We start from the raw sequence: 14,891 nt of genomic DNA on the forward strand, positions 1-14,891 counted from the left end.
GAAGATACTAATTTTGCTTCTAAAGAATTCCAGGCTCCAGGAGAACACTGGAGAAATAAGGTCTCTTGTAATAGGTTTTCCAAATGGTGGATTCACTAGTGAGAAGGCATGAGCATGCCCTCCCGACCTTACTGTGCATTCAACAACTCTGTCCACTGTCTTCACACACAGGGGTCTTCAGATCCCAGGAACCAGGCCCAAGACTGCCATCTTGACACCTCCACAGAGCTGTCTGGGGGCAGCACAGAGAAGTGTGACCACAAAGGTGACAGACAAGGACCAGGAGCTACCAGGGGCATAGAGGTTGACTTAGCATAAGAACTTTCATACTAACTTCTGCCTTGGAAGGAGATAGACCCATCACAGCAAGTCAACAAAGATCTAATGACTACCCAGTGGGAATTTTATAGAGCAGATTCATGCCAGGCCTAGATTGCTGACCTCTGCAGTCCCTTGTGGCCCTTGAACATGAAGTGACACCAGCTAACAGAGATGCCTGCATTTACTTAAAGGCCAAGCTAATCAGTGCAGTGTTTTGGCCCAGGACTATTGGGCTCATGGAATCATTCCACAGGGTTAGCTTCACTTTTACCACTGGCCTCTGGGTTTGTGGGTTGACCTGCTCATTCCCCAAGAGCTGGAGAGGCCTTAGAAGCTGTGTGCCCCTTTGTATTTTGCAAATTGGATCAGGTGTAAGTCTCCACTGTGGAAGGTGTGAGGAAGCAGAAAAAGATCTCCAACATGAATTCTGACTTGTGGAGGGAGTGGCTGCTCCTGCACTCTGCCTTCATGCACGAGTACAGCACAAACGGGCTTTATTGGTGGGGCTTGGGAAGGTGTGACAGAGCCCAGCATGCAGACTTGTGAGGGTTTGGACAGCTGCCGGGAGACAACGGATGAGGGTACCAGCCTCAGTGGGCTCTGCTGCTTGGGACACACTGTCCCTTCTCAGTTCTTAGAGGCGAGTGTGAAGGTGGAGAGGTCAGCACTTCACAAACTGGTGGGTGACCTCGTAAATTCCCACAGACTCTTGAGCCTTTTCATCATAGTCAGTCCAGTCCTATAGGGGAAAAAAATGACAGTGTTAAGCCTCACAAAGCAACCTAGGACAGTATGGATGGAGAACTGGGTCTTATAAGGCCCAGTACAGGCTCTCACTTAGATATTCACAAACATGTGCGATCTAGAACAGAGCCACAGTGCTCAGGCCTGAATTCCAGCTCTTCGGGCTTTGTGATTTGGGGCAAATCACCTACCCATTCTGATTCTCAGTGATGGTCTCTATTTTTTTTTTTTTTTAAAGGGGACAAAGAAAGACTTCATGTTGAATGTTGAAAGAATCAAATGAGGTAACACATGTAAAAATACTTAGCATAGTGCCAAGCACATGTGAGAACTCAATAAATTCGTTACTGTTATTATTATGTGCTATGCAAGTCAAATGAAGTTTTTGCCCTCCTTCTGAGGCCTGAACATGAGGTTTCCTGATCTGTAAAGCAGTACCACGTCCAGTAATGCAGCTGATTCTCATTACTTGTGGCAGTTAGGTTCTACAAAGTCACCACCAACACTGAGTTAGTGAATAATGAGCCAATGCTCCCAGGAAAAATACAGGGTTAGGTTCCTAGAAACATCTGATCACAACATGTTCTTCAACCAATCAATATATAACCTTGTTTCATGTATGATTATTAAAAACACCTTTTAAATATATTGTTGATTCATCAAAATTGAACTCACAGCCAATAGCATTATAACTCATGCCTGAACAAAGCTTATCTAATGTTTATTTTCTCCAGCAAGCACATCCCAGTGTTCTTGATTGTGGAACACTACACAGAACTTCAGCATGACACTTGGAGCCACCTTAAACACCAAAATCATCAATAAAATACACAGAGATGCGCAGTCAGCTTTCCATTGGAGCCCTGTTCACCAAAAAAGGCATTCCACCAGGTGTCCTATAGTACCCTGCAAGGTCCCCAAGTTCCGTACCTTCTCCTGCAGGTTAATGTCACTGAAGACTGTCCCCGTGTCCACACCTTCAGCAGCAAACCCAGCCTGCAAGGACAGGAAAGCAGCAGTTAGTCTGAGGGAAAGGAGGCACTGGTGTGGCACGTGAGCCTGGCCAGGGAATTGGCTTTTCTCACACCACCTTTGGGAAGGGAGGACAGTGACGTAGTGTTGGCAGCTATTCTGGAATGACTACTGAGTTCCCAGGGTCTGGCAGGTGCCCCGAGACTAACATGGTTCCTCTGATTAGAGCCCTGGACCAGAAGGCAGGAGGTGTGGGGTAGACCCTTCCACTTCCCAATTGTCTGAAAGATAGTCTAAGCTACAGTCTCCCGATGATCTAAGTGGTCCCAGTACACTTAGCTGAAGCCTTTGGCTAACCATCTGCCATCTGGGCATGTCACTTCTTTCTCTGGACCTTAGTTTTCTTATTTATGAAATGGGAGTGACAATACTATCCCTTCTGCCTACCTCACAGACTTGCTATGGGGTGGAAATGCTGCACCAATAAAGTGGGATGAGCAGTGGACCTGAGGTTAGGTAGACCTGGGTTCAAATTACAACTCCATTGCTTATATTGTCTGTCACCCTGGGCAAGTTGTATCTTTGAAATATGAGTAGCTTCATAGGGTCACTGTGAGGGTTAAATAACATATAAGTGACTGGCACGGTGCCCCACATACAATAGGCATTTAATAAACAATAATAATTCTTAGCACAATTCCCAGTCCATGGTCTCTATAGGGAGCAAAGTTCTGCTGTTACTTCTTAGATGTCCTCCCCCAGGATGACACATACCTGGGGCTGGAAATCGACTGGTTCAAGGCCCCGGCACTCAAACTCTACTATGGTCTTAAACTTCTCATTGTCTTCAGCCTGGAAAAGAATTATCTTGAGGAGGTAGGCTCAGTTGGGCCCTCAGGATAACCCCCTGGCCCCTTCCCTTTCTGCTGAACAGGTTCTTACTGCCCCTGTGAGCCCAGAATGGGACTTGGGACCAACTCATCCCCTTCTGGAAGATGCCTGCCTTAGCCACCTGCTCCCCATGAGACCTTGGACATGGATGCTACAGAACAATGTGTGGACTCTAGGGGCAGCCTCCCTAGATGTGAGGCAAGCTTTGCCTTTCTTCCCCTCTGGGCATATTCTACCAAATAGAGCTGAGGAAACCACTACAGGTTTATTGTGAGAACTTGAAATATGTGTCAAGTGCCCAGCAGAGTACCCACACAATGCTCAGCAAATGGCAGAACAATTACTAGCATCACAAATATGAACAAGAATGTTCAGCTACAAAATCTCCAGATCACCCAAACGGCCCCAGTAGGCTTAGCTACAGCCTTTTATTAACCATCTGCTATGTTGTGAAGACAGGGCGCTGACTTAAAGCCTCTGAAATTAGATGTGCTTGTAGAGGGGGCACCTATGAATGGGGTGGTATAGAAAGGAAATTCATGCCTACCTGACCCATGGGCCCAGAAAGCCCATACGCCATGCCTACACATTCCCTGTCACTCATTGTAACACCATTTCCTGCCCCCCAGCCATGTGCCTGGCACTTGTCTGTTGGCCCTGGTTGGTTTTTTGTTAGGCTCTCTTCCACTAGATTATGATTTACTTGAGGGCAAGTCCTCATTTGACTTCTCTTTAACATAAGGACGAAACTGAGAATTTGGCATAAATCAGACAAATAAGGAATAGATAAATACAAGTTAAATACCCGTCTTTAAAAACACAGACCCAAACCACACACATCCTCCCTTACCCTTGGACAAATCTGTGGTACAGTAATGTATAACTCCCTAATAACATAGACAATATCAACGATGGGATGTACCATTCAAAGGACTGTCCTACCCATGGTTTCAGAGGCTCACTAGACCCTCTAAGATGTAGTAAGGTAAGTGCCCCCAAAGTTGGAAACTGAGTGGCCAAGTTGGGCCAGCAGTCCCCTGAGCTCCCACAGCCCAGCCCTTTTAAGGGCAGAACCTAGGTCTCCTTGCTCCTGGCCTGGATTTAATCCCACCACGCCTGCCACTACAGCAGGCAACTTACATTGTAAGATTTGATGGTGCTGCTCAAAATCTCTGAAACAAAAAATATGGAACAAAATTGATTTGAGTTCATACTTTGGCTCTACCTCTGGTCCCCAGATATGGCTCTGGGAGAGTCTGCTGCAGAAGCTTGGGTACCTCAGGTAACATGAGCCTGCTTTTTGATCTGATAACAGGAAGCTAGGGGCTAGCCTGGCAGGGCTCAGTATGCATGGCCTGACCTACCAATGGAGTTTTCCCTTGCGCAGAGCTTGCACTTCTGGACCATGGAGGCGCTTCCACGGCCTCCTTTCAGTGCCGCACTGTCCTAGCAAGGAGTAAACAGAACCTCCAGTCACATATCAATTAGATGTAAGGTCCTGAAGAGGTTCAGTCCCATGACTTATTATCCAACTGAAGAGACCAAGACCCAAAGAGGGTGAGCAACTTGCTAGGATGAGAATCCTGTGGCGGCTTCTTGAGACCAAAGTCTTCCCCTTGATTTTGAACTCTGCCTCATATCCCAAGAGTTTGTTGTTCCCACTGTTGATCACACTAATGCCTGCTCTCCCAAACCACAAGAAGCAAGTTCCAAAGACCAGAGAGACTAGGGTCATAGATTCCCCAAATCCCTGCCTAGAGATGGATGTGTGTGTGTGTGTGTGGGTACAGTGGTAGGGGGGAGCAGTTACCATCAGCCGAATGTACTGCCACTTCTCTGAAATCTCACCACAGTTGCCACATTTCATCTTGGGGGGAAAAAGGTATTAGTAAAGTAGTTAGTTCAGTTGGGCAGACACTGAGGGAAAAGCAAGAAGGCACACTCATAACTACCTTCCTGTCAGCGATCTCATCTCATCCTTACAAAAAGACCCACTAAGGACATAACCAGACTCACCTCTGGGCAAGAACAGGCCGTGGCGTTTCTCCTGTGGGTGTTCCCAACCTCCCCTAAGAAGTGCCCAGCCTAGCTGGTAATTCAAGGCTCATGTGGTACAGGAATGGTCTCAAGGGACCCCCCCCCCCCCCCCCCCCGCCCCCTGCTATGTCAGGAGCTTCCTCTGTGTTCATACAGGCCCTCCCTGCGGTCTCTGGTCTAAGTATATATATATCACTGTTTTGCTAGGCACTGAAAGATGCTGGGATTTAGACAAGGAGGAAACAGCAGAAGCTGTGGGATTTGGAAGCATGAAAGGCCTCAAACTGCTGGGGTAAGAGGGGGACCTCTGTAGACCATGGCACTAGGGTAGTACCAGATTTACCAGTATGGGGTGGGGAGGTGAGGATGGAGCCATGTACAAAATTAAACAATTTCACAGTAAAACCAATCAACAAATGAAACAGGTGAATTAGTTTCCTTATTGAATAATCATACTATACCTTCAAGTAGTCCTTTGTTTAGCATTTGTTTACATACCATAAAATATTTAACGGAGAAAATAACTACAAAAGGAATTCCAAGACACTGCCAGTTAAGGAACCAATAAACTTTAAAAAGCAAACATAAAATTCTACCCAGAAAAGAACATTTAATGGCTAAGCACTTCTAATCTTGCTGGAGAGAAAGCCCGTTCAACACTAATTCGGGGCAAGGCGTCCCCTCGCGGGACCTTGAAGACCCCACAGCACCTCGATGCTCCGCCCGTTCCTCATCAGGGGCCCCGCCACTGCAGCCGCACCTTTAGGTACCACCGGAAATCCTCCCCCACAGGCCGGAGGTTAGTGACGTTTTCCAGCGTGGCTTTGAGCTGCAGCGCGATTTTCTGAAAAAGGGAAGGCCAAGACAAACTGCATTAAATGCGCCTACGTAGCCCCACGTCTACCCCTCCCAGCCCCGCCCATCCCGGCACAAGTGCTGCCTTTCTGCTCCTTTTAGCGCGAGCTCACTCCCTTAGTTCTGTCCGGGCTCGAGCCCCCGCATCCCAGATCTGCCCCACCGCCCCCCCAACTACCCCTGCGGCGGTTCACCTCCGTCTCACCCCCATAATGGCCCTGCCCAGCCCAGCGGGGAATGCGGGTCGCTACTTTCCGGCACGTCGTAAACCGCGAGCACCGCCTGCGCACCCTGATGTGGCCTCGGGCGTGCGTCAGGAGGGACGTAGGGGCGGAACTCCGTCGCACGCAGTGTTTTGTTTTCTTGGCGCTGGGTGGAGATGGAGGGAATCTGAGTTCGCAGTTAGCCGGCCTCCAGTAGTAAGTAATTCGAGCTATTTACTGAACTCACGTCTCACGCCAGCACTAAGCTAGTCTAGAGATACCGTAGCACACTTCGTCCTGCCCCGGAGTTCTTTTTCCTTGCTCTTCACTACTCTGCCTTCCCTCACCTATGTGCCCTCTGAGGCTTAGATCACGTCGGTTCTCCCTGACCAGGGCCAGCTTCAGAGATTTGGGGGATGGGGCGTTTTTCTTCTCAAAACTGCTCCTTCCTCTTTCCCCCTTGAGAACTGCTTTCAGAAGGTTGCCCCGTGCACTTGTCCTTACTGTGTTTTATTTACCTGGCTATTCTCTGGGCTCCCGTATTTTTCCTTATTCAGTTACTGAATTTTTTTTTTTTTTTTAACCTGCCCTCTAGTCCAAGGCACACCTGAGACCTTCTAGGCTTTGTGAACATTACAAGGAAGAGCCCATTTGAGACTCATAGCCTTCTGAGCTCCTTACTGTCATTTCTTTAAAACTTGGGATGACTTTGATGTCTACCTTACCACCAGCTTTCCTCATTGCCTCAAGTACCCTTCTGCAGTCAGGAGCCCTGACATCTCAGGTCCCAGATCTGCACTTAAACTGCTGCCCTGGTATCTTTGAAAAAGGCAGAGTAGGTTGTGTATGTGTTGGCAGTAGTGGGAGCATTGGCCGAGGAGTGAGCAGCTCTGGGATCTTGTCCGAAGTTGGCCTGTCTTAAGGGATGGAGCTCAGTTCAGTCATTTCCCCTCAGCCAAATGACTTATTAAGGCCTAGTTCCTTTTAATGCCTACAATCTGTTCAGTCAGGAGTTTGCCTCATTAAGGAATTTAGCAGCAAAAAAAGTTCCTACAGATCAACTTGCATAACAAATTACCACACTATCTGTACCTACTAGGTCTCAGTTCTTAATGGCTGTTGGTATTCTGACTTTAAAATGTATTGGAAAACTTCACTGAGACTAGGCATTTTATCCCTTTTAATGTATTAATTTTCTCCCATACTGAAGTAGCTATAAATATATCTATAAGGTGATTTTTAAAACCCAACTGCAACTATATCTCAATAAAGCTGGAAGGAAAAAAACCAGCCTTAATACCATTTTACATCTAAAAAATTAGCAATTATTGCATAAATATCAAATATCCAGTGTTCAAATTTCCATGTCAATTTTAAATTTTAAATCATAATCCAAATGGGATCCAAACACATTACTTGTCTCTTAAATCTGCTTTAAACTATATGTTCCTGCTCCACCTCTATTTTGTTTGCAATTTATTTATTGAAGAAACCAGATCCCTTGCCCTAGAGTTTTCTCTGGATATTGCTGATTGAACTTCCACTGTACTTTTTAACATTTTTCATTGTTTTTATTAACATTTCTATTTTATTTTCTGTGAGTTGGTAGTTATATCTACAGAGTCAATTCAATTAGATTTTGGGGCAGTACTTCACATAGGATGTTACAGTTTTAAAAAGTAATTGAGAAAAGAGTTCACACATTCAGATCTTTATAAAACAATGAAATTGCTTTTTGTTACATATTTATTAGAGACAACCATTTATAGTTTATAAAAAAATTGGCCTGATATACACAAAAATTTCCTGATAGTGGTAATTAAAAACAGCTACTCCCACCCCCCTTGTGTCCACACCAATATTCAGTCTAGATTGGTTTAATCTTGAAGTGTAATCCAATAAGACTGAAGACCAAACACTTCAGGTCCTGGACAAGATAGTAAAATACTCGTAAGCCTTCTGGGTCCCTAAAATGCAAAGGAAAAAAAATATTTAAAAAGCTGAGAAAAACGGGCAAGAGAATACCATTTAATAACCCAGATTATGTACCAAGATACTAATCATAAAAGTATTTACAGAATTAAAACTTTGAAAACAAAATATCCAAAAAGAAGGAAATGGCTATATGCTATATATTAAAATGGAATATTATGAGGTCATTTAAAATGTTAGGTTTTTTAAAATGGGGAAATGCTTATATTAAGTGAAAAAAGTTCATTAAAATAACATATTGTTGGTCTAGATGATATTTTTTGTGCTTTAAAAAAACTATATATTCTGCCCTGGCTGGTGGGGCTCAGTGGATTGAATGCCGGCCTGCAAACCAAAAGGTTGCCAGTTTGACTTCGAGTCAGGTAACATGCCTGGGTTGTGGGCCAGGTCCCTGCTGGGGGTGTGTGAGAGGCAACTGATCGAGGTCTCTCTTACACATTGGTGTTTCCCTCCCTGTCTTTCTCCCTTCTGCTTTCTCTAAAAGTAAATAAATAAAATCTAAAAGATAAAATAAAAACTATATATTCTTTAATGCATGGAAAAAAGATAAATACTTTAAGGTACTAATGGTTGTCTAACTGATAAGTTTATGGGTGATTTTTTCCCCCCTTTTCTACTTTTCCTTTATATTCTATAATGATGTATTAATTTCAGAATTAGGAAAACTTTAAACAGAAGTCTTTAATATGCTTTTGTGAATTACCTTCAAGAGGAGGATTTTGTTCACCATAGGAAATTTTTTATTGTTCAGAAACACTTGTTACTGTCCTCTATATCTATTATTTAGCTAAATGTAGTTTGGAAAATACTTTTATTGGTTATCTCCAGTTTAGAGCCATTATGGGTTCTTTGGTTTCCCAAAGATCTTGGTGGTGGCTGCCTTACTCTTCTCAGGCTGTCGTACCACAATACCAGCAGGTGGCTGGCTTATACAACAAAAATTTATTTTCTCGCAACTCTGGAGCCTGGAAGTTAGAGATCAGGGTGCCAGAATGGTTGGGTTCTGGTGAGGGCCCTCTTTCTAGCTTGTGGACAGCTACCAACTCACCAAGTGCTCCCATGGCCTCTCAGTGCATGCACACAGAGGGTGTGAGAGAAGGAAAGAGCCAAAAAGAGCAAGGACCGGTGGGGCGGGGCAGTACTTGGAAAACCTTTTTATTTTAAAAGAAGTGGTACAAGTCAGGACCAAGATGCTGAAGATTACTATGGCATAACTGGCTAAGAACAAAGAGACTGTCCAAAGGAAGACAATTAGGCCTACCATGTACTAAAAGTGAGCCATATCTAATCTCATATCCTCAAAGTACAAGAGCCAAAGAGGTTGTCAAATTCTGAGGACTCTGCAGCTTGCAGATTCATGTCTCAACTTTATAAACTGCTCAACTGACAACATGAATTTTTAAATTTGTATTCCAAATAATTTCAAGTTTCACCCAAGTCAGACTTAAAAGATGTGCTAGTCTGAATGACTGACACCAAGGAAGGTGTTTAAATTCAGTGACTCTACAGTATATCTCAAGCACCTGTATTGACATACTTCATTTCTCTATTCTGGACAGACTGTTACCCACTTTAGCCGCTCCTATGGCATCACTCTGTGTCACCAAGCAGCTCTTATTAGTAATAATTGGATAAAACACCAAAAGCAATAGGAACAAGCCCTTGAAAATAACTGAGTCTCTCTCCAGTGAGAGGGCCAAAGCTGACCCCTTCTGTTTTGTATATGTACCAGATCTTACCACAATGGTCCCAATTTTGTTAAGGGTTTCGTATCAATCTGCTGCAAAACAGACACCTGGATATAAGAATCATGTACACTTACTTGGATTGATTGACATCAATAAGGGAACCAATTTTTGATGTTGTGAAAGAAATATGTTCATCTCCAATGACGATTTCAAGCTCCTAGAAACATTAAAAAAAAAAACCACCAAAAAACTGAACATCACAAAAACCTAAGAAAAACCAGATTTCTCATTAATCACATAGGAGGGGAGGGTTCATCATTTGCCAACTCATACAAACTCTACTACACATAAGCGAGACCAAATCACTCTGAGCACTAAACTGTGTTAGGTCCTAGAAACAAAGAGATAAATTAAATACCGGTTTAGCTCTTGAGTAGCTTATACCCTTAGAGAAAGTTGTGTCCTTAACACTCCATCATCTGGGATTTGGAAGAAATTACATAATTATTTTGAATATGAGTTTTCATTGCTAACTGTGGAGCAAAATGTCTAAATCTATGTTTTACAAATACAAAGAATCTAACCTTTCTGGGCAACATGAGACAATTTTAGACAGTGATAACTGCTATAAAGACAATAAAACAGATTTTTCTTTTTTAATGAAGGGATGGGTGTTTTACATTTTACAGACAGACATCACTGAAGAAGTGACATATTAAGACCTCAATAATAAAGGCTGTTCTTAGAATATTCTAGGCAGCATGTAGCAAATACAAAGGTCCTAAACTAAGAACAACAGGTTATGTCTGAAGGACAGAAATTAAGACCAGTGGGGTTTGAACACAGCCAGAGATTGTGAGAATGGTAGGTGGTGAGATGGGAGTTCAAATTTTATTTTAAATGTGGTGAGAAGCTACTGGAGTTTAAAATGAGTGGAATACAGTATGTCCTCACTTAACATTGTTGATGGGTTCTGTGACTTTAAGCAAAACAATGTGGTATAACAAAATCAGTTTTATCATAGGCTTATTGATAGAAACAGCAGTGAAGTTCCTATGGCATCTCATCAACATTATAAGGAAGCTACACTGAATGAAATGATGTTATTTGAAGACATGCTGTACATAAATAAATTTACATTTTAAGAGATTAGCTTCAGGCTGGAAAAATGGGCTGTAAATGACAAGAGAACTACGGAAATCAATTAGAATCTGCATTAGGAAAACAAGTGACGTTAAGAGAAATGATCTCTCAGTGTACTTAGTTGCTTGCATGATTTTCCTTCCATCAAGACTGTTGCAGATAACTATGTTCTACTTATGTTTGTATCCTCACAATGTTTCATCTATAGTAGTTACTCATTAAGTAAGGTGGGCAGCAAAAACTCTTGAGAAGAGGAGGACAGGGGTGTCACAAGAAATTCAAGGCCAGGATCTAGGTGGTCAGCAGCACTTCTTTCTCTCTCTCTTCCTTCCTGTGGGATTATTATTTCCTTAGGCCAAGGAAGGAATCTGCCTTGTGTAGAGCTATGTAATGTATGTGAGTACGCACACTACAAGTAGAGGATTCAATGTCATATGCAGAACGGGCAACTTAACCTTGTTTGTAAGATTTCTGCCTGTGGATAGCTGCTAAAACACTCACCTGCCGGCCCACTCGGTCAGGAGGCGGCCATAAAGCATCATCCTCTTTGGTAATTTCACTGTCATCAATTATTCTCTTCAGTTCCTCCATCACACTTTTATGTACATAAGCCTGAAAGCAAGTTAAAAAACAAACTTAAATTGTAGTCTTAAGCAGTGTTCTGCCTCAGATAGTGATTAAAGATGAAAAAGACTGCTCCTAAAAAACTTACTTTGGACACCTATGCAAATGGGAAGACTCCGTGTGGAAGGGTCAGAAGTGCCCAATGACTACACCTCAGTCCCCCATTCAGTTGTTTGTACTTCTTGGCATATCCTGTTCACATGGACCCTCTCCTTGCCTACACACCCAACTCACACTTAAACCCAAAACAAAAACCTGTGAGTAACCCTGGTTATTCTTAACTAGATGACAAGCTTCTGAAGAGCATAGACATGTCTTTTAAACACACTTTTCATATTTACTTAAAAAAAAATAGGATGCTGACGTGTGGGTAAACATAAAACTGCTAGTTAATTATAAATAGTATAAAAATATATTGACTGTTAAAGATATTTCCAAATGTGACAAAAGTAGTTGAAAGAGTAGCTTTGATGAAGAAATCACTCCAAAACGGAGCCCATGAATTTGACAGAGGCAAGCACAGGTCTGAAATCCTGCACTCTTACTAGCAGGGGTGACTTTGAACAAGCCCCATAATTAATATCTGGGCCTTCACGGTCTTAACTATAAAGAGTATCTAATACCACTCATCACCCAGGCTTACGATCAGGGTTATATATCATGTATGTAAAATATCTAATGCCATGCCTGGCATCTAATATGCATTCAAAAATGTTAACTGTTTTCCCATGCTCCCTTTCCCATTCAAATGCAAATTAAAGAACTCTATTGAGTGCTGTGTATTAGGGAATGTACCAAACACTTTGACCGGGGGGTAGCTCTTATTTATTTCTTTTTACAGATGAAGAAACTGAATTTATCAAGTTCATCTGTGATTTTGTCCAAGGTCACATGGTTAGTAAGCAACAGATTCAGGGTTCAAATCAAGATTTGCAAGACTTCAGATGATTACTAACAACTGCATCAGTGCTGTGAAAGAAAATATAAACTAAAAGATTTGAGAAAAACTTTAGAAGCTCTCTGAAGATACAGTTTAGCTTCCTATTCTTTATCTTTCAGTACTGCTCCCAGAAAGAAAAGGACAAAAGGCTAACTGTAAGTGAATAGAAGGCTCATTACCTCTTTTCTGATCATAACATCATTTTTATAATTGCTGTTGTTGGCATATCTCAGTTTCCCTGTGAGGGGCAGAAAACAAATTCAGTTAAATAAAAACACATGAATAAACCATCGTTAGCTTACTAAGACCATCAGTTGTTGCTTAAAATACATCCTAACTTTCCCTCAAGTGTCTAACATTTAATATTTACATCTTTAGTGTTTTAACAACACATTTTTCTTCAGTTCTTCACTTTACGCTATTAAATAGCCTCACAGCCCAAAATACAGCTGATGCTAAATTACAGTTCTTGCAAAAGCTAGCTCAGGTGTAATAAAAGAATACAGGCAGATTTTTTTTTTTTTTTGACTCTGGAAAATCATCTCTCTGCAGGTTAATAACTTCAGCTGAAAAAATAATAGTAATTGGCAACCTACCTGCACACAGGGCCTCCTGAGTCTCAAATGAGTTGTGAAAGCTTTTGAAAACTATAAAATGCTGTTTATATATATTATCATGTGACTGTGAAACATTCTGATCTATTCCTGTGATGGAAATGTAGTGGTTTTAATATTTAGCACATTTGGTATACAAGACCCTTTGCACATATGTGCATTCAACAGGCTAATTTGGGTATATGGTGGGTACCAAGGAGAAGATAAAAGAGCAAAATTAATTGATGTCTCACTGTACACTCTGCCTCAAGTCTCTTTCCTTTCAGTTCATTCTCCACACACTGGACAAAATGATGTAGTAACAGATGGATATGATTAGGTTACTCTAATACTTTGATATTGTCAATGACTTCCACTGCCTTCTGGATAAAATGCAAATTCAAGATGGCATACTGCTAAGCTGATCCCCTGCCTGCCTTGCCAGGCTCACTCCTGTAACATCCCTCTCTCACATAGCTGGAATCAATCACAGTACTTGGTTTCTGCCTGAAACATCTCATGTACTTCTTGGTTTTCAGCCTCTATACCATTAATGCTGTCCAAGATGCCTTCTTAATTCTTGTTTGCCTAAACACCTACAGTTACTAAAAACTCACATCCCTCTCCCCTCATTTTATGCAGGAAGCCTCCTTTGAACCCTCGGGCTAGATTCTCCCTGCTCCCAGAATCCCTTTTGTTTCTTCCTACCAAAGCACCTAATATACTGTCTCCTCACTGTTTACAAATCTATTTCCTTTACAAAAGCAGCTTCTCTCATTCATCTCTGTGCCCCCATTTAGTGGGAGTTTCCTGTCATCTTTGATTCCTTTTCCTTCACCCCCTAAATCCTGTATCTGACAAAGTCATGTTGATTTTGCCTCCAACAGTATCCTAAATCCTCTCCACTTTTACTGTCCCCCTAGTCCCAACCAACATCCCTTTTGTCTGGACAGTTGTTAACTGTCTCCTAATAAGTAGCCCTGTTTTCACTTTTGCTCATTCTGTACCCAATTATTAAAATACTTTTTCAAGAACAGATCACCATCTCTTCTCTGCTTAAAACTTTTCGATTGCTTCCTGCTGCACTTTGAATAAAACCAAACTCTTTACCATGGCCTATGAAGACCTACATGTTGTGACCATTGCCTACTTAGCCCACATTATCTCCTCCTACTCTCACCAGAGCTCACTCCTATTGAGCCACACTGGCCACCTGAAATATGCCTTCCCTACGGCTCTAACACTACTCTCTGACTAGAACGCTCTTTGGGCTTCACAAGGCTCTCCTTCTTGCCCATCAAGATTCAGTTCAAATATCCCCCTTTTAGACAGTCCTCCAGTGGGCACCGTATTTAAGACCAGCGCACCAGAATTATACCATCGTTTTGTTTTATCTTCTGACCATTAAACAGTACTTGGAATCTTTTTTTTTTTTTTTTAAGTGATTTCTCTCCCAGCCCTAGAACTCTTGTATCCCAGATTGTGGGACAGAGCTTGGTACAAATTGGGCGTTCAATCAATGTTTGTTGAGGCATTCTGGTAAAAAAATGTCACTAACCAGAAGACCCTGCACTTGGACAAAAAGAACCAGAGGGGCGGACACCGGAGTGTTCCTTCCAGGTCCCTTCCTTCCTCTAGTTACCGGCACATTCCAGACGCCCGGCCTCCCCGCGCCCGCCCAGGTCCAGTCGTCGCTCCCGGGCGGCGGGAAACCGCTCTCACCATCGGGTCGGAACTCGAATTCCAGGAACTCGTGGCCGAACTTGCCCTTGTGACCCACGTAGTAACGCAGATAAAAGTCACTCTCCATGGCTCGCGAAAGGCCCCCGAGAAAACTTTAAGAGCAAAGCGTATCGACACTGTAGGCGCCTGAAAGTGACATCGGTGG

The 14,891-nt window shown here is 42.7% G+C and overlaps 2 protein-coding genes across 2 annotated transcripts; both read right to left on the minus strand.

Moving 5' to 3' along the window:
- Positions 1–742: 742 nt before the first annotated feature.
- On the minus strand, positions 743–6,124 carry CZIB (CXXC motif containing zinc binding protein). The gene is made up of 8 exons (XM_054573247.1): positions 6,026–6,124; positions 5,726–5,809; positions 4,739–4,795; positions 4,293–4,374; positions 4,069–4,100; positions 2,812–2,889; positions 1,996–2,061; positions 743–1,060 (listed from the first exon to the last, which is right to left on the minus strand). Exons 1-8 carry the CDS (start codon positions 6,029–6,031, stop codon positions 983–985), a joined length of 483 nt encoding a protein of 160 aa, XP_054429222.1. The 5' UTR covers positions 6,032–6,124; the 3' UTR covers positions 743–982.
- A 1,647-nt stretch (positions 6,125–7,771) lies between these two features.
- On the minus strand, positions 7,772–14,891 carry MAGOH (mago homolog, exon junction complex subunit). The gene is made up of 5 exons (XM_054572425.1): positions 14,726–14,891; positions 12,590–12,648; positions 11,348–11,458; positions 9,838–9,920; positions 7,772–7,990 (listed from the first exon to the last, which is right to left on the minus strand). The coding sequence occupies exons 1-5, from the start codon at positions 14,811–14,813 to the stop codon at positions 7,891–7,893; spliced, it is 441 nt and encodes a 146-aa protein (XP_054428400.1). The 5' UTR covers positions 14,814–14,891; the 3' UTR covers positions 7,772–7,890.

The sequence above is a fragment of the Pteronotus mesoamericanus genome, unplaced genomic scaffold (genome assembly GCF_021234165.1).
Source record: "Pteronotus mesoamericanus isolate MK-2021 breed Mesoamerican mustached bat unplaced genomic scaffold, CSHL_Meso_final contig_105, whole genome shotgun sequence".
Lineage (NCBI taxonomy): Eukaryota > Metazoa > Chordata > Mammalia > Chiroptera > Mormoopidae > Pteronotus > Pteronotus mesoamericanus.